The 27,263-nt window shown below is 53.7% G+C and overlaps 1 protein-coding gene across 1 annotated transcript in view; it reads left to right on the top strand.

Moving 5' to 3' along the window:
* The window catches only part of HYDIN (HYDIN axonemal central pair apparatus protein), a 376,996-nt gene extending 349,991 nt beyond the window's left edge, over positions 1-27,005 (top strand). The window contains exons 74-85 of the mRNA XM_054049428.1: positions 2,090-2,311; positions 2,864-3,033; positions 3,976-4,174; positions 4,343-4,501; positions 8,456-8,736; positions 9,208-9,427; positions 10,095-10,307; positions 16,518-16,681; positions 21,101-21,251; positions 21,586-21,816; positions 24,554-24,778; positions 25,623-27,005. Coding sequence (XP_053905403.1) covers positions 2,090-2,311; positions 2,864-3,033; positions 3,976-4,174; positions 4,343-4,501; positions 8,456-8,736; positions 9,208-9,427; positions 10,095-10,307; positions 16,518-16,681; positions 21,101-21,251; positions 21,586-21,816; positions 24,554-24,778; positions 25,623-26,111 — 2,724 coding nt within the window. The 3' untranslated portion in view covers positions 26,112-27,005. The remainder of the gene's footprint in view (positions 1-2,089; positions 2,312-2,863; positions 3,034-3,975; positions 4,175-4,342; positions 4,502-8,455; positions 8,737-9,207; positions 9,428-10,094; positions 10,308-16,517; positions 16,682-21,100; positions 21,252-21,585; positions 21,817-24,553; positions 24,779-25,622) is intronic.
* The last annotated feature ends 258 nt before the right edge of the window (positions 27,006-27,263 follow it).

The following is a 27,263-nucleotide window of genomic DNA, read 5'->3' as shown; positions in this document are numbered from 1 at the left end:
GGATCGGAGCAGTCAGGGGACAGGGAGCAGAGGGGTTTAGATGGGTTGGGAGTTCTGGGGGGGGCTGTCAGGGGGCAGGAGTGCGGAGAGGGATCGGAGCAGTCAGGGGACAGGGAGCAGAGGGGTTTAGATGGGTTGGGAGTTCTGGGGGGGGCTGTCAGGGGGTGGGGAGTGGTTGGATGGGGCGTGGGAGTCCCAGGGGTCTGTCTGGGGGTGGGGGTGTGGATAAAGGTTGGGGCAGTCAGGGGACAAGAGGCAGGGAGGCTTAGATAGTCCTGGGGGGCAGTTAGGGGCAGGGGTCCCAGGAGGGGGTAGTCAGGGGACAAGGAACGGGGGGAGGGTTGGGAGGTCAGGGGGGGCGGGAAGTGGGAGGGGCAGGGGCGGGGCTAGGGCGGGGCTCCTCCTGTCCTCTTTTTTGCTCGCTGAAATATGGTAACCCTACTATAAAAGGGACGGACCAATCTGCAGTGGGGGGGAAGGTTAGGGCCACTGTGGTGACTACTGCTGCATTGGGGTCCAAGCGGGATGCTTCAGAAGGGATTTAGGAGCACGCGTCCCAGTGTATTGGGCACTTCTGAAAATCTTCCACAGTCTTCAGTGAAATAGCAACAAACTCAGGGCCTGATCCTGGCAACCCTTTCTCACATGAGCAGCCGTTACCCCAAGGAATCCTTTCAGATCAGGCCCTAAGCAAGGCATTTCACAAGCTCTTCAGTGCCTAGCATCTCAGCTGTACGTGGCCCACCACAATTGCAGAAGAGCCCAGGATAATGTAAATGGTGCTAGATCCTTGCTGGATCCCATGCTACCAACAGGGCGAGACGGTGTCTTCCCAGAAAGAAAAGTGATGAAGATAGAGGAATATTGCAGGTCACAATGGATGTGCACAGAGTTGGGTGGGTGAGACATGCCCTGCATATATTTTCACTGGTGCTGTTGGTACAATGATTTTGTGAGGATCAGATTTCACTTTAAACCAAGTGTGTGTGCTATCAGACAGTGTAGCGGGGCGGACACCCGCTCCTGCCCTGAGGGGTTGGAAAAGCCCTGCAGAGGGCTGGGGCTGGGCAAGGTAAAACCCTGGCTGATTGGGGGAAGTGGCTGCAGCTGGGCCACACCCTAATCAGAGCCCAGATGGCCGGTATAAAGAGGCTGGCAGCCACGAGCTCAAGAGTCTCTCTCTGCCTTCAGAGAGAGAAGGGCCTGGCTGCAGGGAGCTAGACACAAAGTACCTGGGTGGAGCAGGGCTGGGGAAAGGCTGGGGAGCTCCAGCCTGGAAAGCCCCAGGCTGCGGCCTAGCAGAGGGCCCATGGGTACTGGGGGTTGCAGAGGGCAGCCCAGGACTAGGCCAAGGCAGCAGGTCCAAACCCAACCTTGCCGATGATGAGTGGCCTATACTGCAGTCTGCCCCAGAGAGTGGGGGCTAGATGGGGACGGGCAGTGGCCTTCACCTGAGGTGCGGTGAGGTGGGGTTAGTGGGTGGGGGTTCCCCTGGGAGGGGAGACCTAGCGTGTGTGTGGGTATTGCCAGGGGGCAGCACCCAGGGCAAGGAGCACACCGGGGTCCTGGGAGGGACACGGAGGCCAGAGACGAGGACAAGGCAGATCACTGGCCTGCAGAGGGCGCTCCAGAGGCTGGTGAGCTAATTCCCTGGATGCCCAGCAGGAGGCACCGCAGGGGTGAGTCCGGACCCTCTTACAGACAGCAACAAGTGTTAGAGACTCTGGGACTAGCTGCCCGATGGATCTTCGGCATAGTAGGCCAGCGCATTACCAGGCCCCATGCATTTCCCAGCTGCGGAGCTCACTGGACAAGCCTGCCCTGAGCAGCTGTGGTCCATCCAAGCTGTCGCTCTGTAGAGAACTGTGTTCACAGACATATACAGGCATCCTGGCCCTGTGCGCCCGGCTCCAATCCCCGCTGAGGAGTGTGCTGTTTGGTGGTGCATTGCATAGGCAGTAAGAGCTTAAGCCCTCTCTCTGGCTCAGGGCTGCCTATGGCAGCAGGTGACTTGGTTTTCTGTCCATTCATGTTGGGTTTGCCAGCCCTTCAGGTATTAACCCCGTGTGTGCTCTCCTCCTGCATACAGGTGGAAATAAACGAATCTGCTCACCGCAACTTCTGTGTCCTGAACACTGGCAAGTTCAATTTCAGCTTCTCGTGGGAGTTTTCCGGCCCCAAAGCACTGCAGCACTACCTCTCCATCACCCCTGAGACCGGCACTGTGGAGGCAGGAGAGCGAGTACAGGCCCAGCTGACCTTCCACCCACTGAAGACATGCATCTTAAAGGACATGGAGCTTAAGCTAAAGGTCAGGGCGGGGGTGTCATGCTCTCCTCCCTGCAGGGCACAAAAGCCAGGCAAACCCTTTTGGCAGGGGAGAGCTTGCTAGAGCAAAGCCGGAATTAGATCTCACACTGAAAAATGGGGCACCCCACCTGGATCCACCCTGGGCAGCTGAGCTGAATGTATGACAAGCTGCAGGCCTGGGACCATCCAAGGTAGCGGATGGCACCCACCAAAAGCAGAGTCTGATTCCACCATAGTACCTAGGGGCACTGACACGGCATCTACAGGGACCTTCCTGTTAGACACCAGCTGGGGAGCAAGACTCTGGTGGTTGTGGCTTGTGCTGCAAACTGACAGCTACCAACATCTGTATAAAGCCAGTGATGAAATTCCCCTGAAATGTTAACTCATGAAGCCAAGGGATCTCTCTTTTCACACCCCATTTGCATAAGCTTTTCTGGCCTGTCACCACTGCAGGGCAGCAGCATCTGTGTGAATGCAGCCCAGGTATCACTGGGTCACTCTTCCTGGCAAATTCTTCAGCAAGGCACCTTGTGGCCTGTTCTCTCCCCAGATCAGCAACGGGCCCACGTTTAGCTGCATGCTCCTGGCTTCTGTGGTGATGCCCACCATCCACTTCTCCTTTACCAAGTTTGACTTCGGAACCTGCTTCATCTACTATGCTGGGATGCCCCTTGCCAGACACATCCTTACCATCACAAACAAGGAGGCCAAGGAGATTAGGTAGGGCAGCAGTGGGACACTAGCTCCCCATGTTAGCTCCTTCCCTGGTCCAAGTCAGAGAGTGCAGAGTTTGAGCATGGATCTCCCACATCCCAGATGAGCGCCCTAGTCACTGGGCTATTGGCTATTCTGGGGGGAGAGTCTCTGTCTCTGGATTTGGCCAGAAATTCCATCCTGGCCTTGATAAACCTTCCCAATGAACATTTCATGGAGACCACCCTTTCCCAGGACAGATCAGAATTTTCCCACAGAAAACCATTTTATCAAAGAAATCCTGACCATTGCTATGCATATGCCCCATGAACCAGGGCGGTGCTGTTATTCCCATTGTACAGATGGGGGAACTGTGGCACAGAGCGGCTCAGTGACATGCCCAAGGTCACACAGGAAGTCTATGGCAGAGGAGGGAAGCGAACCCATGTCTCCCCAGTCCCTATCTAGCACCCTCGCCGCTGGGCCATTTTCCTAGGGCGAGAGGGCAGGTGCTTCTGTAGTCAGCTTCCAAATTGCCTAATAGGCACATAAATCACACAGAAAAGGACCCATTTTCCTAGGTGAGAGACCCTCTTTTCTGTTTTCATGTGAGCTAAGAGGGTGCCTTCAATCACTGACCTGTGTGAAAGAAGTGCATTCAGCCGGGGGAGTCCTGCCAGGTGTTTTCCCCCAGGATGATCTGAAGATGCCCATATTTACTTCCCTTTGGGGTTATGTTCATCAGAACAGACCCAATTCAACCCTGCTGGCATTAAGCAGACCCAGCGTCTGTTGTCATCAGGCTGGATTTGTCTCCGTATGCACAGCTAGCAGAGCTGGGTGGACCACTGGCAACTCCTCTGGATAAAAATAAATGGATACGGTCAAAGCGGGATGGGGGACAGCTCTCAGCTACTGAACATTCACCAGCCAAACATTCCAAAAGGGTTTTTTTCTGGCCTTCCACAGCTTAGACTGCTTGTACACCAACACTGCCCACTTGGAGGTGAGCTTCCAGGCTGAAGTGCTGAGTCCTGGAGGGAAGATGGAGGTGCCAATCACTTTCTATCCCCGAGAGGCCGTTTCCTACCACGATATCATCCCCTTCGAAATCAATGGGCTCTCCCAACAGACCATTGAGGTCCTGGGGAAGGGCACGGAGATGAAGGTGAGATCAGACCACTGTTCTCTAGCTCCATATATCACACAGTCAGAGTGAATTTCTTTCTCCTTTCCTCAGTCATCCACCCTTTGCCATTCTCCTTCCCCTTTCCCCCGTTCCCTCGTTACTGATGCTCGCAACTTCCCCATCCTGTTGTTCTTCTCCTGCCCACAGATCGACATCTTGGAACCGCCCAGCAAAGTGGTGAGATTGGGCGCGCTGTCTGTTGGACAAACTATGAAGAAGACTGTCACAATAGTGAACAATAGTGTTGCCCTTCTCACTTTTAACCTAACTTTCATGTTCACTGTTCCGGAGCTCCTGGAATCTAAGGTAAGGCCTGTTCTTCAACTGGAGTGCTCTTTATCTTGCCACTTGTTTGTACTGCCAGCGTAGCGAGGAGCCCAGTCATGGCTAGGCGCTGTAGGTTGTCGGTGGGGTAGCTATTCTTAGAGTTGACATGGTCTGGCAGAGCTCAGCTGCCGACAGACTGGCCACAGCATTACAGGTAGGTGGGGAGTGAGTCTCCCACTGGATGCGGCAGAGACGCTCACCCTTAGGAAGACCTGCAGAACTCGCAATTGTTTTATTGCAGTATCACAAACACTACAATGTAACAAAGTAGACAGAGAGAATATAACCCCCAGAACTTGCATTCTCACGGTCTTTGCACACAACTCTGGAGTAGGTAAGATGACCCACGAGAGGTCCTTGCCCTGGCAGGCTCCAGGAGTGCCTGGACAGAGTGCCACCTGGAATCATAGATGATGCTAACGCCTAACTCTTATTCAGTAGGGTTCTCAGCCCCTTTTCCTTAGCCGTTTCCTCACCCTACTGATGTTTGGGTACCTTTCTTCCATAGGTTACTAGGCCTTTTACTTCAAACTTATTAGCAAATACATCCGTCAGTTACTGTGGCATTCTCGTGACTGGACATCTGCTGTATATAGCTAAAGCTGGTATAAACGCATCTTGTGATATCTGTCAGCAGTTCAGCCACACTTGCTTAGAACAGCGCTCTGTCTTGTGACGACCTGTGATATAGGGTCACTTACTGGTTAGTTGCTTACATAGACGATTCATGTCTCCCCATACCGGAGGGGGACAATCTAAAGGGGAGGACACGTAACTGCCCCACATGTCTCCTCTGCCCAGAGACCTCCCCCGTGCCCAGCACAGGGCCACTGTGCTCTCCTCACCCCACGTTACCTGCCCAAGGGGGGCTCTGTCCTTCTTCCGCTGCACTTGCCCCCAGCATGTTCAGCTGCTCTCCCGGACAGCTGGGCCGGGCAGGGAGCAGGAGGGAGCCGCTTCTCACCTGGCTGAAGCTGGCCGCTTCCGGTCGCTGCTCTGTGCAGCGCAGCAGCTGCCTGAGAGAGCCTGGCTGGGGAGGCTGAGGCGGCGGCCTGCTCCCTGCCTGGGCTCAGCTGCCAGTGATGGGCCAAGCACTCAGCCCCTGTCCCCAGCAGCTTGGCCTGGGTGGGGGGCAGCCCACCGTTGCCACCTCTCCAGCCAGGCTCTCTCAGGCAGCTGCTGCGCTGCACAGAGCAGGGACCCAGCAGCTGGCGTGAGAAATGTCTGGGCCTGCAGGGACACGTGCCGAATGTGCTGGGGGGCAGGCACAGTGTGAGAAGGACAGCGCCCCTCTCCCTCCCCACCCAGCAGACCAGTCTGGGGGGCACGTTACTCTGCACACACCCCCAAGCATCGCCTTTGGTTGCTAATGTTGAGTCTTTAGGCCTTAGTTACTTTGGCTAAGCTATTCTATTACAGGCTTGAGGCCTGTAGGCTTTTGCATGACTGCTTTGAGCCATACCTAGATCTTCTTTATCGTGTACCCATGTAGCTATAGTAACATCGCTGGCTACACGTACAATCACTAAAAGGCTGGTCCCTGCCCAAAAGGACTTGGATTCCTTTGTGCTGGTTAATTGAACATATAGACTCCAAGGTTAGGTTACAGGCTTCCTGGACATGCAAGACAATGACTTTGAGATCTACAGTAGTAACTAGTCCATCTGCTGTGAGGGTAACTAGGTTCCCATCCTGAGAGTTCCTTCTGTGCTAGCTTAGCGTATGAATTCATACAGTAATCACCCGTGGACTCATAGTAAAATGGCATCAATCCAAAGCCTTTGACCTAGGGACTTTGGATTTTCCGTCACTCTGAGAGCAATGAATCACAGACGCTAAAGGGTTAAAGCAGAATATGTTCAAACAGTCCATGCAGATTGTGACCCAACCTTAGCTTCTTCAGGGTTTCCACTTCCCTGTTCTGAATTCTATGGTTCAGTGTTGTTTGCCAGCAGGAAAGGGACAGAAGGGCTCTGGGGATTAATAGGGTCTGGTGCCTTGCACCTCTACAGTGCACGTTCAAATCCAGCTCCGGCTAGAACTGACCAGAAATCTCTGCTGACCGGAGGCTATTTTGTGACGTGTGAAATGACTCAGTCCAGTTTCCTGTGAACAAGTGTTAATAGCATAAGAAAACACACCCCTGCAATTGGCTCTAATTGTTTCCTTTACTGCCAGTCTTAGCAAATCAGCTAAGGTATGAATTGGCCCTGGAGACTGAACTACCCTGTGACCCCTAAAGTTGATTTCTCCAGGTCAAGAATGAGGCACATTAATACATCCCAGCTACCAATCCCAATCGGGACAAATACCTCATAATTAGGGTTACCATACGTCCTCTTTTTCCCAGACATGTCTGGCTTTTCGGCACTCAAACCCCTGTCCGGGGGGAATTGCCAAAAAGCCGAACGTGTCCGGGAAAATGGCGGCTCTGCTCCTCCCCGACTCTTCGGCTCTGTTTAAGAGCTGGGCTGCCCGAGCGCTACCGGCTTCAGGCAGCCCCCGTGCCTCCGGACCCTGCGCCGCCGGAGCCCAGGAGGGGAAGTGCCCGGCTGGGGGCGCGGGGTCCGGAGGCAAGGGGGCTGCCCGAAGCCCAAGCGCTACCGGCTTCACCGTTTGCCGGGCAGCCTCCAGACCCTGCGCCCCCTCCCGGGTGCTTCCCCTCCCCGGCTCCAGCTGCGCTGGGGAAGCGCCGGCTGGGGGCGCAGGGTCTGGGGGCTGCCCGGCAAACCATGAAGCCGGTAGCACTCGGGCAGCCCTTTCCCCGTGGCTGAGAGTGGGAGGGAGGAGGGGGCGGAGTTAGGGCAGAGAAGGGGCGGAGTTGGGGCGGGGCTGGGGGTGGGGAAATGGGCAGGGCTAGGGCCCGTGGAGGGTCCTCTTTTTTTATTTGCTGGATATGGTAACCCTACTCATAATCCACCTCCCGGCTACTAATTCCCTCCCCAGCCACTAACCATCTCCGACCTGCAGATTTGCCTCCTTCCTCCCCTTTTCCAGACTAGAGCTCCAAACCATTTCCCAGCTGTCAGAATCCTTCCTGAAAACTCCAGGCACATTTCCCCACTAGAATTGCTGCCAGCCCCTGAGCACCCCGATTCCAGGTGTGATTCTTCGGGAAAAGACACAGCATTCTAAGGAGCAATAAAGAAATGACTATTCAGTATGATACAGTCCCCAGGCCAGACCCTCCTGGAAGCTGTGACCAGAACTCCAGGATGGGGAGAGCAGTGGGACTTGAATATACAAAGCGAATGGACTAAAACATATTGAAGAGGACGGATAACAGCTTCTCTCAAGCATTAAGGGTTAGAGGGGTTCTGCCTACGGTAGAGGTGGGCTTGGGCAAAGGCTCCATATACAAACTCCCACCACTAAACCTGGAGGAGATGCAGATCTGGATTTGAATTTTGAGTTTCAGTCCCAGCTATGGGTTAGGTTTGTTCATGGAGTTAGGTAACAACCACATGGGACATTAACAGTGCAACACTGACGAATAGAAGAGGAAGTTTGCTCCAATGGTCCAGTTCTGCCATTGACTCATTGCTGAATCTTGTGTGACTTTGGACAAGTCACTTAACCTCTTTGTGACTCAGTATCTCCTTCTGTAAACTAAAGCTAACTTACCTGCCAGGGGTCCGTGAAGCATTTTGAGATCCTTGGCTGGAAAATGCTATGGAAGAGCAAGTATTTTCCCTCCTTCCCACCCATCCACCAAACAGGTCCATTCTTGGCATAGATGTAACGGCAGCTGAGGAGAGGCACTGTAGGGACATACTACTCCAGGGAGCAATTGGGATTGGGCTAATAATGATGGGAGTAGCACAGGAATGAAACTAAGCAGCTCTGGGAAAGCTCTCCTGTTACTCTCAATAGCTCTTGAGGGCTCTGTGTTCCCAGTGGTCAAACATCACATTTGGCCATCTGTCTGGGCAGGTTCTCAGCTTGTCTCCATCCAGCGACATAACTCTGAAGCCCAAAGGGGGCACCTGCAGCGTAGAGGTGACTTTCTCCCCAAAGTGCCGCATCCCGCTGTTCGCAGAGGAGGTGATGCTCGAGTGCATGGGGCTGCTGCGCTCCTTCTTCGTGGTGCAAGGCTGCTGCCAGGGCATTGAAGTGAGCTTGGACCAGGATCATATCCCCTTTGGAGCAGTGGTGCAGCGGAGCCAGGCTTCCCGGCGCGTCCTCATGCAGAACACAGGAGACATAGGAGTCAGGTGATGTAGCGTCCTTGCACAAGGCCTATTCCACTGAGGGTTTGTGGTGAGCCTGAGCCCCAGGAGATCTTTACTTGAGCCGTGCTGTCCCCAGAACCCAGAGATAGCAGAACAGTATGTAACATGCCTTCAGAGTAGTGGAACATGGCCTCCTTACAGGCCCGGTTCTGTAGCCCCCAATGTTGTTGAGATACTCACGCAAGCCAAATCATCCCATTTAACTCGGTGCCAGTGCTCGCTGCCGCGTGAGTAAGGACAGCAGACTCGGGACCTACGTGTCTGTCAAGGCCCATAGCCACCTTTCATGCTATTGCAACTGTGCCCAAGGGCTGTATCTATAGCTGCCTGACAGCACAGAAAGTCCTAGAGATGCTTAGAGAACCCTGCTCCCATCTTTCCCAGCCCGGCTGGGATGCACTGTGAGCCCAGCTTTAAATCTCTCCTTTTCTTCTTTGTGCTTTTCTTGGAAAGATTTAAATGGGACATCAAGAGTTTTGAGCCAGATTTCTCCATCAGCCCGGTGGAGGGCTACATCTCCCCAGGCATGGAAGTCCCCTTCGAAGTGACCTTTCATCCCTGTGAACTGAACCCGGATATCCACTATGACAACCTGCAGTGCTGCATCCAGGGCAGCGAAGCGCTCAAGCTCACTCTGACTGGCTACTGCGTGGTGGTGCCTATGACCAAAGAGGTAACCTTAGCAGAGAGGGACCCGCTGTGCCATTCCCAAGCCCAGCCTAGAAGCTGGCTTGGTTCCCAACCCAGCAGGGTAGCTGTGGATGCACAGCATATTCCCCCAGGGTCCAAATGGGAACAGCAATAGCCCAGGTGGAAACTGCTGCAGGACAGAGCTTTAATTCTAGGACTAGGTCCAAGTGAGGATCTTAAACTTCTGTAATGACATGGACACTCATGCCCAGCTCTGTAGCTCCAGTGTAGGCCTGACAGCACCTTGTGAGGGGAGAGTCATGAATGGGAACTCTGGTACCGGCCTCCTGAGTTCCAAAAGCGGAACTCAGACCAAGCCAAGCAGCCAGTCCACAAAGAGGACTGTAATTGATGTCTGCCCATTCTGCAGCACTTACAATGAGTAGCCCCCCGCCTTCGGTAGGCCTGCTTGTGTTAATAAGGACTGCAGAATTGGGCCCTTCATGAAAACCTGCAAAATGCTCTTATAAGGGAGAGCTCTGTGTCTGTGTTTATACATGCCTGCCTCCCTGTCTGTCCTCCACCCCTCTCTCTTTCGTGTCTTTGCATATGGGTGAGGAGTACCTGCACCCCCACACACCACAATGCCATCGGTGAATGGAATGGATTCCCTACAGGGGATGAGGTCTCTCTGTGTTCCTCTGTTGCAGGTGATGAATTTCACATGTCAGGTGCGTGGAAAACACACCCAGACTATCATGCTGTCTAACCGGAGCAACCAGTCATGGAACCTGCAGCCCATCATTGAGGGGGAACAATGGAAAGGGCCTGAATTCATCAGGGTAGAGGCCCATCAGCAAAACAAGCCCTACGAGATCACTTACAGACCCCTCACCATGAACGTGGAGAACAAGAAGCATCAGGTACGTGAGCTGTGGAGGTGTGAGAGAACTTGCAGCCATTTCTTTTATTGCACCAGACCTTTGTAACCACTACTAGAGACCTGATAACACAGAGCACTAATTCTGGAGAAGAAAGAAGAACAGGAGGACTTGTGGCACCTTAGAGACTAACAAATTTATTAGAGCATAAGCTTTCGTGGACTACAGCCCACTTCTTCGGATGCATATGAAGTGGGCTGTAGTCCACGAAAGCTTATGCTCTAATAAATTTGTTAGTCTCTAAGGTGCCACAAGTACTCCTGTTCTTCTTTTTGCGGATACAGACTAACACGGCTGCTACTCTGAATTCTGGGAGAGTAACCAGTGTATCAAATTAGCCACTACAAGCTTTAAAACAAAGATTTTCAGAGGATTTGAGTGTTGAAATGAGCTCCATCCTTCCGGGTGATGTCATAAGAACATAAGAATGGCCATACTGGGTCAGACCAATGGTCCCTCTACCCCAGTAGTCATATCTGACGGTGGGCAATGCCAGATGCTTCAGAGGGAATGCCAGATCAGGCAGTCATGGAGTGATCCATCCATCACCCATTCCCAGCTTCTGGCAAACAGAGGCTAGGGACACTTCAGAGCATGGTTTTGCATCCCTGCCCATCCTGGCTAATAGCCATTGATGGATCCATCCTCCATGAACTTGTCTAGTTCTTTTCTGAACCCTGATATAGTCTTGGCCTTCACAACATCATGTCATGGTATTCCTTGCACTGAGACCCCTCCCTCTCGGAGAAGGGACACCAGGTATTAGGGGGAGACAGGTAATAGTAATGAAGAAACCAATTCTGATAAATATAGATCGCTGGGTTTGTGATGACTGGGAGAACCGCATGCTGCATTGCCTGCTGGGTGCAAAGGTTGCGGACCTCTCAATACACCTAGATACACTTACTTGCAGTGCTGGGGCAGATCCAGTGATCATGGTACATGTAGGTACCAATGACACAGGGAAAAGTAGGAGAGAGGTCCTGGAGGCAAAATTTAGATTGAAGTCCAGGACCTCCACAATAGTGTTCTCTGACATGCTCACGGAGCTGAGAAGACAAACAGAACTACAGGGTCTCAATGCATGGCTTAGACAATGGCGTTCGGAGGAGGGACTTAGATTTATTAGGAACTGGGGATCCTTTGGGGGAAGGGGGAGCCTATGCAGGAAGTATGGGCTCCACCTAAACCAAAACAGAGCCGAATTGCTGGCATGTAAACTGAAAATGAATCATGGTCGTAGAGCAATTTTTCAACTAAGGGCTGGGGAACAGCCGACAGGTGCGGAGCAGCATGTGGTTCTGACTTCCACAGGGGAGGATTTATTAACGGGGATTCTCCTAGTAAAGAGGAGAAGATAGAAGTTGATAAAGTACAGGTAGGAACTGAAGAGAAACAGTCAACCAAAAAAGTTCAGTTACATCCCAGGAAGGCAGACAACTACATACAGTATTGACAAATGTTATATGTGCTTGTGTGCAAATGCTAGAAGTCTAAATACCAAGATGGATGAACTTGAGTGCCTGGTACTAAATGAGCATATTGATATACTAGGCATCACAGAAACTTGGTGGAATGCTGTTAATCAATGGGACACAGTAATAGCAGGGTACAAAATCTATCGGAAGGACAGAGCAGGTTGTGCAGATGGGGGATGGCACTATATGTGAAAGTGAGCACAGGGTTGTGAAAATAATAAAAATCTGAATCAGTACCATCAATGCTCTATGGCTAGAAATTCCATGCTTTAATAAGAATATAGCAGTAGGAATGTACCAACCACCTGACCAGGATAGTGATGGTGACTGTGAAATGCTCCGGGAGATTAGAGAGACTACAAAAACAGAAAACCCCACAATAATGGGGGATTTCAACTATCCCCCTATTGACTGGGAACATGACGCCGCCGGATGGGATGCAGAGATAACATTTCGAGACACCTTTAATAACGGCTTCTTGGAGTGGCTGGTCCTGGAGCACACACGGGGAGAGGCAATGCTTCATTCGGTCAGAAGTGGAGAACAGGGTTTGGTTCAGTGGGTGGATATAGCTGAACTGCTCGTTAATAGTGACCGTAATGTAATTACATTTAACACCCTTTTAGGAGGAAAGATACCAAAGAAACCCCCACAGTAGCATTTCCCTTCAGAAAGGGGAACGACACACGCATGAGGAAGCTAGTTGCATGGAAATTAAAAGGAACAGTCACAAGAGTACAAAAATCCCTGCAAGCTGCATAGAAACGTTTTAAAACTACCGTAATAGAGGCTCAAAGTAAACATATTCCCCACATTAAAAAAAAAAAACCAGCAAGAGGATCAAAAAAATGCCACCATGGCTGAACGACCGAGTAGAAGAAGTGGTTAGATACTAAAAGGCGTCCTTTAAAAATTGGAAGTCAAATCCTGCTGAGGAAAATAGAAAGGAGCATCAACTCTGGCAAGTCAAGTGTAAAAGTATAATTAGGGAGGCCAAAAAACAATATGAAGAGCAACTAGCAAAAGACACACAAACTAAAAGCAACATTTTTTTTAAAGTACATCAGAAGCAGGAAGTCTGCCAAACAAGCAGTGGGGCCACGGGATGATTGAGGTGCTAACGGTGCACTCAAGGAAGACAAGGCCACTGCAGAGAAGCTAAATGAATTCTTTGCATTGGTGTTCACTACTGAGGATATGGGGGAGATCCCCACACCTGAGCGATTCTTTTTAGGTGACAAATCTAAGGAACTGTCCAAGGTTGAGGAGGCTTTGGAACAAATTGGTAAATTAAACAGTAATAAGTCACTGGGACCAGTTCTGAAGGAACTCAAATATGAAATTGCAGAACTCCTAACTGTGGTATGTAACCTATTGCTTAAATCAGCCTCTGTACCAGATGACTGGAATGTAAAGCCAATTTTTTTTAAAAGGCTCCAGAGGCGATCCTGGCAATTGCCGGTAAACCTAATTTCAGTACCAGACAGATTGATAATTCTCTTCTTTACTCTAGTTTCAACCAGACACAGTTGTGACCAGGGACGCCGCACTGAGGATATTCAATTAGGGCAAACTGCAAAGAATGGGGCAGACAATTCCCAATACTTAGATCCACCAAGTTAGCCACAAAACAGCTTCTATAATATCTTACTGGTTACACAGACGTCAAAACACAATTCCCTTAAAAGCAACCCAGCCTTTGGGCTCCCTCCCAGACAGCCCAGTCAAATATGAAAGTTCTACCAATCCCAAAAGATCAGACACATTACCTCCCAGGCTAATGACTAGTTCAGATCTTACCCAAATACAGGCTTATAGCAAATACATACTTATTAACTAAACTAAAATTTATTGAAAAAGAAAAGAGAGTGAGTATTGGTTAAAAGATCAGTATCCATACCGACATGAGTACCGTTCTGAGATCAGTTTCACAGCAGAGATGGGGAGCTTTGGAGTTGCATATAGTTCTTAGAATTAGTCCATAGGTTCAGGCCAATGTTCCATACACAGGGGGATCCAGATGGGACTGGAGATCTCAGTCTTGTGACTCAACCTTCCCCCACATGAAGCATCAAGCAGATCTGAGAGAAGAGGATCAGGTCCCAAGAGTTTTTGTACAGTTTTCTGGTAGCCTCTTTACAGTAGGGGTTCCTTGGGTGAAGAATAGCAACTCTGAAGTAGAACTAACTATCTTCTATGCATACCCAAGTAATTAGTTGCATTCATCAGCATAAGGTAATTATCCATTAAGCAGTTTATAGACAATTTACCACAAATTTAAGGTGAAATATAGACAATGGTGTTATCACTCCCACATTTCATCTAAATGTTAATATTCCCTTTTGATCTCTGAATCAATAGAATATCAGGCTTGGAAGGAGGTCATCTAGTCCAACCCCCTGCTCAAAGCAGGACCAATCCCCAGACAGATTTTTACTCCAGTTCCCCAAATGCCCCCCCGGATTGAACTCTCAACCCTGGGTGTAGTAGGCCAATACTCAAACCACTGAGCTATCCCTCCCTGCTAGCTATAGTGACAGCAGGAATTGTCTGTTTACATGGCTAACATCTAGCAAGCTATAAGTGAACACATACAATTAGTATTACCTCTAATTCTCTAACAATAGAGGTTTGCATTTCAAAGCGCTAGTCCGTTTAGCATAGCTATATTAACTATTTCTTGGAATTGCCCTAATTACCATTTACATACTTTTCTAACATGTCTATAAAGGTTGACTTTGGGTCATTTACCCTGCTGGTTGCTTACTGGCCCAGCATCACAACAGTATATTGGGAAGAGTCAACCTGGCTTTGGTGAAGGGAAATCATGCCTCACCAATCTATTAGAATTCTTTGAGGGTGTCAACAAGCACGTGGACAATGGCGATCCACTGGATAGAGTGTTCTTCGGCTTTCAGAAAGCCTTTGGCAAGGTCCTCACCAAAGGCTCATAAGCAATTTAGGCTGTCATGGGATAAGAGAGAAGGTCCTCTCCTGGATCGCTAACTGGCTCAAAGATAAGAAACAAAAGGTAGGAATAAATGTCAGTTTTCACAGCAGAGAGAGGTAAATAGCAGGGTACCCCTGGGGTTTTTAAGTAGCAGTATCTGTACTGGGACCAGTGCTGGTCAACTTATGAATAGGGGTAAACAGTGAAGTGTCAAAGTTTGCAGACAATACAAAATTACTCAAGATGGACTGGTAAAGTCCAAAGCTAACTGTGAAGAGTTACAAAGGGAACTTGCAAAACTGGGTGACTGGGCAAGAAAATGGACGATAAAATTCAGTGTTGATCAATGCAAAGTAATGCACATTGGAAAACATAATCCCAACTATACATATAAACGGATAGACTCTAACTTAGCTGTTCTCGAGAAAGAGATCTTGGAGTCATCTTTGATAGTTCTCTGAAAACATTTGCTCAATATGCAGTGGCTGTCAAAGAAGCTAACAGAATATTAGGAACCATTAAGAAAGGATAGCTAATCAGAACATATCATAATGCCACTACTGCATGCAGTTCTGATGGCTTCGTCTCAAAAAAGATTTACTAGAATTGGAAAAGTACAGAGAAGGGCAACAAAAATGATTAGGGGATGGATCAGCTTCCATGTGAGGAGAGAGGGAAAAAGCCTGGGACTGTTCAGCTTGGAAAAGAGAAGACGGAGGAGGGATACGATTGAGGTCTATAAAATCATGACTGGACTTCGCTGCTAGTCCATGCTGCCAAGACATCTCTGCTGTTTTTCTCAGAGCTAGCTAGGTCAGAGCTCACTTGGGTATGGCTGCACATGCCGCAGTCACCCCTCTGATTACAGTGTAGACAGACTTTGAGCTACTGAACCAGGACTGCACCAGGTGTGGCTGCTTTCACAGAGAGCTGCTGTTGCTGCCTGAATTAAGCACTATGCCCCATGAAAAGGCCTCTCCGAGATGTCCCACACACTTGGAGGTCACAGCCGCTGCCCCAAGCAGGTTTGCTGGGGAAGCTTTCTGCTGGCCTGAGGATGCCAATCTGCAGACTACTAGCAGCTCCCTGGGAGGTGAAGGGAAGGGCGGGTATGCAGGGGAAGCAGGCTATGAATCAGGAGTGAGGACAGAGGGAGGCTGCACACTCTCACCTGGGGAATCTGCAGGAGAGAGGCTTGTATGGGAGCTGGAGCATCATGGCAGGGATAACGAGGGCCATGGGAGAAAGCTCACCAGCCCCCAGCTTTATTAGCAATGGTGACTGCCAAGACTGCTTCTAAGGCAACAGCTGGAGACTTTGGGGGCAGACCCTGGGATGCAGATCTGCACAGAGTACAGCTCCTTTTGCACTCCGCTGCTGCTGCTGCATCTCTGGGCACGGCCAGTCCCTCTGCCAGCTGTGCACAGCCCCAAAGTGACCGTACCGCACTGAGAATCAGCATTGTGCACTGACAGGCTGACCCTGCCTGCTTTTCTCCAGCCATGCGGCCACCTCTCCTCTGTCCCACCAGCAGGAGAGCAGGAGCCCCCTCTATTGATTCTTCACAGCTGCAGGATCAGCCTTGCACTGGGGTGCGTCTGTCTAGGCTGCTGGAAATGGCCGGCTTACCCTGGCAGTGCAGCACAGAGCAGTTGTCCTCATACCAGCAGCTCTGGCCCATGTATGTATGCGCTCGGGAGCAGAGAAGCTGAACAGGGGCCCGTGAAGGCAGGGGAACCGACCAACCTTTTGCATTGTCTCTAGGGCTCCATCTTCTTTCCGCTCCCCGATGGGACAGGTTTGCTGTACCTCCTGCAGGGGACTGCAGAGCCCCCTAAGTCTTCAGGGACCATTGTCCGAGAGGTGCCATGCAAAACTACCTACACCGAATTGCTCCCCATCGCGAACTGGCTGAACAAGCCACAAAGGTAAACTGGGAAGGGCTGAGCTGTTCACAGCTAGCAGCACGAGAGGGGCTTTCCAGGCTAGCTGCATCACTGGTGTTACCCTAACAACTCCCAGCCACCAGCCAGTGTGTGCTGTGACTCGGGTTCCCAGAAAGCCTCTGGGAGATTGTCTAGGCCACAAGTTTGCAGGCACTCAGACTGGCCTTTATTCCTATCTCAGGAAGCATGGATCTGGCTGACCGTCAGCTCTGCTTTGGGAGGGTTTATGCCAATAAACTCCATTTCCCTTCCCATAGTAGCCGGGGGGAAATTTGCCCAACAGTTTGGCCGGGCAAGAGCTTTCTAGAAACAATACATGATTAGCCCTTCAGCAAGCTTGTCACGGGGATGTCACCCATCCCCTCCATCTGTAATAACCCCCTGCCTAGTCACTCCCTCTGATCCATCACATGCCATCCCAAGGGCTGATCACACTGCAGTCTAGGAGCCCTGTGCTCCAGGGACTGCCCGGCTAGATCAGAGCCAGCGTCCATGGCCCTGGCTCATAGACGCCAACTTCCCCTCTGCCCCATGGGTGCTCGACCCCCAGCCGCTCCTGGCCCTGCCCCAACTCCACCCCCTTCCCCCAAGTACCCGCCCCTGTTCCGCCTTTTTACTGCCTCCTCCCCAGAGCGCGCCGTGTCCCCACTCCTCCCCCTCCCTTCCGGAAAGTCCTAAGCGCCGCCAAACAGCTGTTGGCTGCCGGTGGGTGCAGAGCACCCGCTCATTTTTCCCCGTGGGTGCTCCAGCCCCACAGCACCCACGGAGTGGGCGCCTATGCCTCAGCTTATGCACTTTCCCCTTGGGGTTCAGGAGATCCCACAGACCCTTGCCTGTTAAATAACCATGGACTCTACAGGTCAAGATGACAAGGCCCCATCTGTGTTTCTTATAGATCAGTGAAATGAACCGACGGGATTTGGTCCATCCTCATGCGAATTCAGACGGGTCACATGCTGGGCCGTCCTGTGGGGTGGGCTGTACGGGCCCCGCCCGAGGGGGTGCCGTGCGCAGGGTTGGATTCCCACCTGACCTGCTGCCGAGAGCCAGCTGGGCTGGCAGGGGCGGCCGGCGGGCGAGCAGCAGCGGGGGGGGGGAGGGGGGGACATGTGGAGGAACAGCCTAGGAGCCAGGTGACTCCTCTGGAGTAGGGGTGCCCCTCCTTTCCCCCCACTACACGTGCTCAGCCGCTGCTGTTCCTGCCCCCCCCCCACACACACACACACACGCAGCCTGTCCCTGGAGGGCCCCTGGCCACTCTGCACTGGGTGTGTCTCCTGTCTGCTCTGTGGGGGGGGAGCTGATGGCAGGGTGTCCCTCTCCCCCCACCCGTGTACCCGATTTCCCTAAGCTGGGGGGATGGGACGGGGGGGGGGAGATCTGTGTGTTGCTGCAAGCCTAGTTCAGGCTCCTGACCCAGAGTGATTTCTTAAAGAGACAGCGCAGTCACTCACTCAGGTGCGCACACACACACGCGCGCACGCCAGGGCTCCCTGCATCCAGGTCACTTTCCCCACCTGGGCTGTGCTGAGGCATCAGGAGCTGCCCTTATGCAGCCGGCAGGGAAAGTGCCCTGGGTGCAGGGAGCCCTGACAGCTCCTTGCACCCCCCTCCCAGCCCCCTAGGCACAGCAGTGCCAGCTGCTTTGTGCATCCAGGTCAAGTTCCCCACGTGGGTGCAGGAGGGGGATGCAGGGGCTGGGGTGAGGGGGGCACAGTGCAGGGGTTAGGGGCACAGGAGGGCAGGGGTTGGGGTGAAGGGGCACCTTGCAGGAGTTAGGGGCACAGGAGGGGGCAGGTGTTGGGGTGCAGGAGAGGGCAGAGGTTGGGAGTGAAGGGGGTGTGAGGATTAGGGGTGCAGGAGGGGGAACAGGCATTGGGGCAAAGGGGCACAGTGCAGGGGTTAGGGGCACAGGAAGGAGGGGCAGGGGTTGGGGTGAGGGGGGCACAGTGCAGGGGTTAGAGGCACAGGAAGGCAAGGGTTGGGGTGCAGGAGGGGGCAGAGGTTAGGGGCTCAGGAGGGAGGAGCAGAGGGTAGGAGTGAAGGGGGCACAGTGCAGGAGTTGGGGGCTCAGGAGGTTGCAGCTGTTGGGGTGGAGGAGGGGGGCAGGGGTTGGGGGCACAGGAGGGGGGCAGGGGTTGGGGTGCAGGAGAAGGGCAGGGGTTAGGGGCTCAGGAGGGGGCAGGTGTTCAGGTTCAGGAGGGGGCAGAGGTTGGGGTGCATGAGGGGTGCAGGGGTTAGGGCTCAGGAAGTTGCAGCTGTTGGGGTGCAGGAGGAGGGCAGGGGTTGGGGTGCAGGAGGGCAGGTGTTGGGGTACAGGAGGAGGGCAGGGGTTAGGGGCACAGGAGGGGGAAGGTGTTGGGGTGAAGGAGGAGGCAGAGGTTGGGGTGCAGGAAGGGTGTAGGGGTTAGGGGCTCAGGAGGGGCAGGTGTTGGGGTACAGGAGGAGTGCAGGGGTTAGGGGCACAGGAGGGGGAAGGTGTTGGGGTGAAGGAGGGGGCAGAGGTTGGGAGTGAAGGGGGTGTGAGGATTAGGGGTGCAGGAGGGGGAACAGGCATTGGGGCAAAGGGGCACAGTGCAGGGGTTAGGGGCACAGGAAGGAGGGGCAGGGGTTGGGGTGAGGGGGGCACAGTGCAGGGGTTAGGGGCACAGGAAGGCAAGGGTTGGGGTGCAGGAGGGGGCAGAGGTTAGGGGCTCAGGAGGGAGGAGCAGAGGGTAGGAGTGAAGGGGGCACAGTGCAGGAGTTGGGGGCTCAGGAGGTTGCAGCTGTTGGGGTGGAGGAGGGGGGCAGGGGTTGGGGGCACAGGAGGGGGCAGGTGTTGGGGTGCAGGAGGAGGGCAGGGGTTAGGGGCACAGAAGGGGGAATGTGTTGGGATGGAGGAGGGGGCAGAGGTTGGGGTACAGGAGGGGTGCAGGGGTTAGGAGCACAGGAGGGGGAAGGTGTTGGGGTGAAGGAGGAGGCAGAGGTTGGGATACAGGAGGGGTGCAGGGGTTAGGGGCTCAGGAGGGGGCAGGTGTTCAGGTGCAGGAGGGGGCAGAGGTTGGGGTGCATGGGGGTGTAGGAGTTAGGGCTCAGGAAGTTGCAGCTGTTGGGGTGCAGGAGGGCAGGTGTTGGAGTACAGGAGGAGTGCAGGGGTTAGGGGCACAGGAGGGGGCAGAGGTTGGGGTACAGGAGGGATGCAGGGGTTAGGGGCACAGGAGGGGGCAGGTGTTGGGGTGGAGGAGGGGGCAGAAGTTGGGGTGCAGGAAGGGTGCAGGGGTTAGGGGCTCAGGAGGTTGCAGGTGTTGGGGTACAGGAGGAGGGCAGGGGTTGGGACACAGGAGGGTGCAGGTGTTGGGGTGCAGGAGGAGGGCAGGGGTTGGGGCACAGGAGGGTGCAGGTGTTGGGGTGCAGGAAGGGTGCAGGGGTTAGGGGCTCAGGAGGGGGCAGGTGTTGGGGTGCAGGAGGAGGGCAGGGGTTAGGAGCACAGGAGGGGGAAGGTATTGGGGTGAAGGAGGGGGCAGAGGTTGGGGTACAGGAGGGGTGCAGGGGTTAGGGGCTCAGGGGGCAGGTGTTGGGGTGCAGGAGGAGGGCAGGGGTTAGGGGCACAGAAGGGGGAATGTGTTGGGATGGAGGAGGGGGCAGAGGTTGGGGTACAGGAGGGATGCAGGAGTTAGGAGCACAGGAGGGGGAAGGTGTTGGGGTGAAGGAGGAGGCAGAGGTTGGGATACAGGAGGGGTGCAGGGGTTAGGGGCTCAGGAGGGGGCAGGTGTTGCGGTGCAGGAGGGGGCAGAGAACGGGGTGTAGGGATTAGGGGTGTAGGAGAGGAACAGGCATTAGGGGCAAACGGGCACAGTGCAGGGGTTGTGGGGGAAGAGAGGGTGGGGAGCCTGGGGAGCACACGGGGGCCAGGGGCAATGGGAGGTGCCACGCGCATGGGAGCCGGGGCACCAAAATGCAAGTTCGCCCAGGGTGCCATTTTCCCTAAAGCTGTCCCTGGTCACATGGTTTGGAACCACAAAGCACATGTTGGACCAACTGTTGAGGAGCAGAAGGGCCAGACCGTGCAGGGCCCAGGAATTGTGGGATAGCTTTGGTGGACTATCCAAACACAAGCCTGGCTAGAAGAGCCTCAGCGAAGTGGGCAGGCGTGACACTACAGCGGACCGTGGGCTCAGAACTCTACCCTGGGACGAGCCAGTCAGCCCGTGTTGTGAGGGGTGTGGGTGCATGTCAAAGGGCTTTGTGGGTGTTAGGGCAGGGCGTAGACATGTGTCAGAGCCCGTGTCCGTACTACAGTGTAGACATACTCTAGCTGCACCAGTTGGACAGCCTGCATAAACGTTTTCTACCTGGCAGATGTCTGGCTGTTTGTAGTGGAAATGAGGCCTTTTGACCTTTCTCTTGTTTCTCTCTCCCCAGATTCCACGTGATAGTGGATGTGATCAAACCAGAAAAGCTGGACATCACCACCATGCTGAAGGGGCTGGACTACATGGAAGTGCCTGCCTCCTCCAAGAAGGACTATAAGCTCACCTTCTTCTCTTACAAGGAAGGGCTATTCAGTGCCAAGGTAGACCCACTCCCAAGCCCTGTGGCTCTGCAAAGGAAGGGTTGTTTGCTGGTTGTGTGTGGGGATGAGGGTGGGTGTCTCTAGAATTTTAAACCAAAATATTGAAACTTTTGGGTGCCCAGAATTAGGTGACTGCTCTGGTAGTTAGACATCTACAGTAAAGCTCCCCTGGAAGCTGAGCAGGGCACCTGTTCTCTGCCAGGTGTGCGTAGGAGGCAGGTGGGAAGAGTCCAAGATGAGTTCATTTCTCCTGTGACCGGAACCAGCCCCCGGTCCAGAGGGAGCTCCCAGCTCCCCTAGGTCTGACTGTTACCACTTTTGTACTTGATTTCAGGTGACCTTTCGCAATGAGGTGACACAGGAGTACGTGTTCTACCTGGTCACATTCAAGGCCATCCCTTCTGGTCCGGTCAGCACCATCGAGATGGTTACCCCTGTTCGGCAGAGCACGTCCTCCTCCATCAAGGTGGAGAACCCCCTCGTCTTCCCGGTGACGTTCATTACAGACTGCAAAGTGCCCGATGTCAACCTCCCACCGCAGTTCATTGTGCCCGCCCAGTCCGAGGTAGGACAAAGCCTTGCACAGCAAACCTGCTTCCCCCGCTCTCCTCCCTCTGCAGTAGCGCAATTGCTGTGACCTTCTAGAATGTCAACAGCCCAAGTGCTCATAGGCGCCAACTTTCTCCGGCACCGATGGGTGCCCGTGCCCCCCTGCCCTGACTCCACCCCATCCCTGCCCCTGGCTCCGCCCCCATTCCAACCCCATCCCCAAAGTCCCTGCCCTAACTCCGCCCCCTCCCTGCCCCTATTGGATCCCTTCCCCAAATCCCCGCCCTGGCCCCACCTCTTCCCCCAGCGCGCCGTGTTCCCCCTCCTCCCCCCTCCCTCCCTGGCCCACGAATCAGCTGTTTCGTGGCGCAAGCACTGGGAGGGAAGGGGGAGAAGCAGGACACGTCGGTGCGCTCGCAGAGAAGGCAGAGGTGAGCTGGAGTGGCGGGGCGGGGCCTCGGTTTCTGTGGGTGCTCCAGCCCCAGAGCACCCATGGAGTCGGCGCCTATGCAAGTGCTCCTGGCCCAGGTGTTAGCCTGAACTGTGTGTGCACCATGGGGCTGGTTTCCAGTGGTAACAGACCCCACGTGATCCTCAGCGGCCGCAGTCCCCAAAGGGTCACATGGGGATGGTAAGCGAATCAGAGAGGTGGGGGGAGTGTGGCTGTGCGGAGTATCCCTACAGAGAGTTACACTGCCCTGCAGGAATCTGCCATGCACTGCTAGTATGCCTGTAACCCATCACAGGACCACAAGCAGAGTTGCTACCAACAAGCCCACAGGCCTTCCCACCACTGTTGTGATTGCACTGGCTGTTTGCAAGGCCAGCTACCGAGTCATTCGCCCCTGTGCCAATCCCCTCCAGGGCAGTGCTGTCACTGTGCTAACTGCTGCACTGGTTCAGTTGCTTCTCCAAGTGCAATCCCACGAGGCTTCTGCCTGCCCTTCTGAGCATCATCTCTGTCCCCTGTCCAGGCCTTAGCGGCGCTAAACACCCCAGCTCCCCGCACCCTTGTTCTGGGGAGGCCGAGAGCAGCTGAAGTGGGGCTGAGCTGCTCTCGGCTCTACCAATCTCCTTCTTCACCCCAGCTTCCCTGGCCCAAAGAGTAAAAGGACACACAAGTTGGATGAAGAATACAGTTTTATTTTGGAAAATATTGCCGCTTTGTCTGCGGGCCAGGGGGAGCTTTTCCTTTTCCCTGGGGCAGATTCTCCACAAAGCAGGAAGGACACACTGAATGGTTAATTAACAAACATACAGACATGGACAGGCCCAGGCATCCTCCTCCCTCCTGCTTTGCAGGGGTTTGCCACAGCTCTCCACCCACTTCGTCAATGCATCCCCCACCCCCAAGATCTGGGCGTGAGAAATCAGAAATGTCGTTATTTATATCGACGTTCCAGTCATTCCTAAAGACATGCACCCTTGTGGCTCAGCCGGTACAGACTTATCAGAGATAATCCCTGTCCCAAAATGCTGACAAGCCAAATGGACAAGCCAGGCTAGGGTGGCTGCGGGGAAGAGATGTAACACGCAAGCAGAGTGATCAGAACAATGAAACAACTTTGTTAGTTCCACAATTTATTCGCTTTCGGTCCCCCTGTCTGGGGTGCATTTCGTCTTATGAATTGATAAATAATGACCATTGATTAATGAATTCATACCCCATCCCCACCATGTAAACCCATGGTGCTGTAGATGATAAATGCGCTGAGCAAGTGTAACCCACACACCTCCTGGGTGTGGTGGTCTGTCCCAGCTAATGGCACCGAGACCACTGGGCGAGATTAATGCGTCAGCTCTACAGCCCTTGCTAAGGGCCATATGGCTTTTATGCAGTAGAGGCTCATTTATTAAGCTCCAGAGGTCCCCGGTTCGATTCCACCTGCCGACAACCAGCGTCTGTTGGTGTTACACAAGTGAGCACCGATTGGGTTGCAAGGGTGCTGCGTGTTACAACAGCTGTTGACTGTTCATGATGCAGCACACAAGTGCTAAGTTCCATCCCTGGCCTGGGCACGAACATTTCTGCTCCCACGCGGATGGACTAGGTCAGGAGTGGGCAAACGTTTTGGCCCGATGGCCACATCTGTGTATGGAAATTGTATGTCTGGCCATGAATGCTCACGAAATTGGGGGTTGGGGTGCGGGAGGGAGTGAGGGCTCTGGCTGGGGGTGCGGGCTCTGGGGTGGGGCCAGAAATGAGGAGTTCAGGGTGTGGGAGGGGGCTCTGGACTGGGTCAGGGAGTTGGGGTGCCAGGGGGGTGAGGGCTCTGGGCTGGGACTGAGGGGTTCGGAGGGCAGGAGGGGAATCAGGGCTGGGGTGGGGGTTGAGGCACGGGGGGAGTCGGGTGCAGGCTCTGTGCAGTGCTTACCTCAAGCAGCTCCCAGAAGCAGCGGCCTCTCCTCGCTCCGGCTCCTACGCAGAGGCGCGGCCAGGCGACTCTGCGCGCTGCCCTGTCTGCAGGTGCTGCCCTGCAGCTCCCGTTGGCCGCAGTTCCTGGCCAATGGGAGTTGCGGGAGCAGCGCTTGGGGCAGGGGCAGTGTGCGAAGCCCCCTGGCTGCCCCTACACGTAGGAGCCGGAGAGGGGGACATGCCTCTGCTTCCGGGAGCTGCACGGAGTGGGGCAAGCCCCTGACCCCGCTCCCCGGCAAGAGCTCGAGGGCCAGATTAAAACATCTGGAGGGCCAGATGCAGCCCCCGGGCCATAGTTTGCCCACCCCTGGACTAGGTTGTTCTCTCTTCCCCCCAGGGGGTGCTCGTGTTCGAATTCCAGCCCCTAAAAGTCGGGGAGGTCAGTGGGCGCCTGGTGCTACAGAGCAGCGACTTGGGCTCCTTCCAGTACGACCTGAACCTGAAAGCCATTGCAGCCAGGCCGGAGAAGCCGCTGTACTTCCGTGCCATGCTGGGCGGCAGCCAGAGCATCACCACCAAGTTCATTAACTACACCCGGCAAAGAACGGAGTACACGTGCAAGGTGACGGCCCCACTGCTCTGGGGCTAGCTGAAGAGTAAAGACGCCGCCAGTGCTCAGGGGGGTGGAGGCACAAACATTCAGCAGGCAACTCAGTCTGCCTACCCCATCAGCCCTCTCGAGCAGTACATGGCCCTGTCAGCACTGCTCTGCCCCCCTGCTGGAACCGTTCCTACCTTGGCCAATGCAGGTGAACGTGGCCAGCCTTCCCACTGACTTCACCACCAAAGCTGAGCCTTCTGCAGGGCCCATCTTCCCCTGGGGGTCACTCAGTCTTTATCAGCGCTGCCATCACAGTGCAATGGTGCTTAGGGCGTCAGTGTGGCCGAGGGGACAGAGCTCTGAACTGGAGGCTTGGGCTGTAGTCTCGGTTCAGCCACTGGCTTGCTGGACGACTGCGGACCCGTCGCTTCCCCGCTTTGTGCCTCGGTTTCCCCATCTGTAAAAAGGGTTGAATGTCCTATTTGTAAAATGCTTTGCAATGTACTGATGTGCTAGCTAGTGCTGCTGTATTCTAGAGTGAAGACCTCCCCTTTTGTGGCCACGCTAGTCAGAGTGGTACTGCCCAAGGCAATAGAAGGAGCCGAAACCACAATGTTTAAGCCAGCTCCAGACCCAGAGTTTCAGTTGGGAGGGGGGGATTGAGCATTCCCTGTGTCACTGAAAGGCCCCCAGTGAAGGGGGCTGGAATGTGCATTTCATTTAGAAAATGGTAAAGATCCCCCCCTACATTTTGTATCAGGCTCCTGTGATACTAAATTACCCCACTGCTGTTCCTGACCTCTGGGGTATGTCAGACCTTGGGCCACTCCTCTAAATCCAAGTGACGCCTTCTCTCCCCTTGCAGACTGACTGTTCAGATTTCCACACGGATAAAATCATCAATGCAGCCGCAGGCTCTCAGGGGGGCACAGAGGTCAGTGTGGACGTGACCTATGAACCCTACCAGCTGGGTGAATCAAGAGCAACTCTCATCCTGTCGTCACCCATCGGAGGAGAATACAGCATCCCGCTCTTTGGCGTGTCAGTGCCCCCCAAGCCCCAGGGCCCCTTTCAGATCAAGGCTGGCTCCAGCACTGCCATTCCCTTCAAGAACGTGTTCCTGCAGCACACGGCCTTCACCTACAACGTGGAGAACCCAGCGTTCACCATCAAGGCTGCTGAGACCATACGCTCCAAGAAGAACATCTTCATCACCGTCTCCTTTGAGGGGAACCCCACTGGCAGCAAGATGCCCGTCACCAGCAAGCTGGTCGTCTCCTGTGCCCGGGCATCAGGCATGGGGGCAGGCATTTCCTGGGTTTATTACTTGAAGGGCATAACCCCTGAGAAGTGACCTAGTGGCACGCATGCAGAGCAGCAGTGTCCCGGTCCCTAAACGGGCATTTCCCCCGCTTTGCTGAGCCACTTGCAACTTCCAGTGCAGTCATGCACCACCTAGGATCTGAATCTGACCAGTCTTAATTTCCCTCCCCATCTCAGTACAGAATGGACTCGCTCTACAACACAGATGTGCCTTGGCAGTGAAAAGCAGCACCGGAGTCTCTTCACCACTGTTTTTGCCAGTACAGAAAATGTTTATAGGATCTGCACGCCTACTGAAAGCAATGGGTGACTGCAGGATTGGATACGGGGCATGCACAGAACACACCCACCTGTATATAACAGGGGCTGTTGTTGAAAATTCCCAAAGAGCAAGCTAATGGATCTCATTACTACTGAAGTGACCTGGCAGTCATATCACTTGTCCTTGGCCTGATCGCGTCACTGATCTTTTAGTCAAATTATATGAAACTTACGATCTAGAAAGGGGCATGAGATCAGTGGGGAAGATCCCAGCTATGTGTGTCCATGGTCTGACTGCATGCGTCAAGACCGTCAATTTATCCTCCCTCAGTTGATAACCACCAATAGAATTGCCTTCATATTGCCTTCAAAGTACAAACCATCCTGCCTGAAGGAGGATTCACTTACTGTGGATTTATTAAAAATGTCTTGTGTATAAGCCACCAAAGGTGCTGCAGCTTTTCCCAACAGAGCAGAGCAGAGTTCATGAAAACACTCACCTTGTACCCCAGAAATATGAGGACTCCATCATGCCTCCCAGCTGATCTCACCCTCTGGGATCAGAGGCTAGGATGACTGTTGGCAGTGTGGTTTCTTTGTTTGCTGTATGAAAATGTATTTTGGAATAAAGATAGTTAGGCAAACAGAGATTCTGGTCGATATGTCGGTGTGGATCTGGTTAATGTGATAGTACCGTAGCTAGCACACAGACACCCTGTGCCTCAAGACAAGGGAAAATTGGGATGGAAAAAGAATCCAGATAAGTTGGGGGTTTCATGACTATCTAGAAAGGAGTCAAAGCAGGGGCGCCATTTAGGGGGGTCAGGGGAGGGCTCTAATGCCTCCCCCTCCCAGTTTCGTAGGGAAGGTCTACTCACCCTTGCCCCAGAGGGCACTCTTAACTGCAACAGCTTGAGTGTGA

This window comes from Malaclemys terrapin, chromosome 14, assembly GCF_027887155.1.
Source record: "Malaclemys terrapin pileata isolate rMalTer1 chromosome 14, rMalTer1.hap1, whole genome shotgun sequence".
NCBI classification, from domain to species: Eukaryota; Metazoa; Chordata; order Testudines; family Emydidae; genus Malaclemys; species Malaclemys terrapin.
The sequence above is the reverse complement of the archived record's forward strand: the minus strand, read 5'-3'. Positions and strand labels throughout refer to the sequence as shown.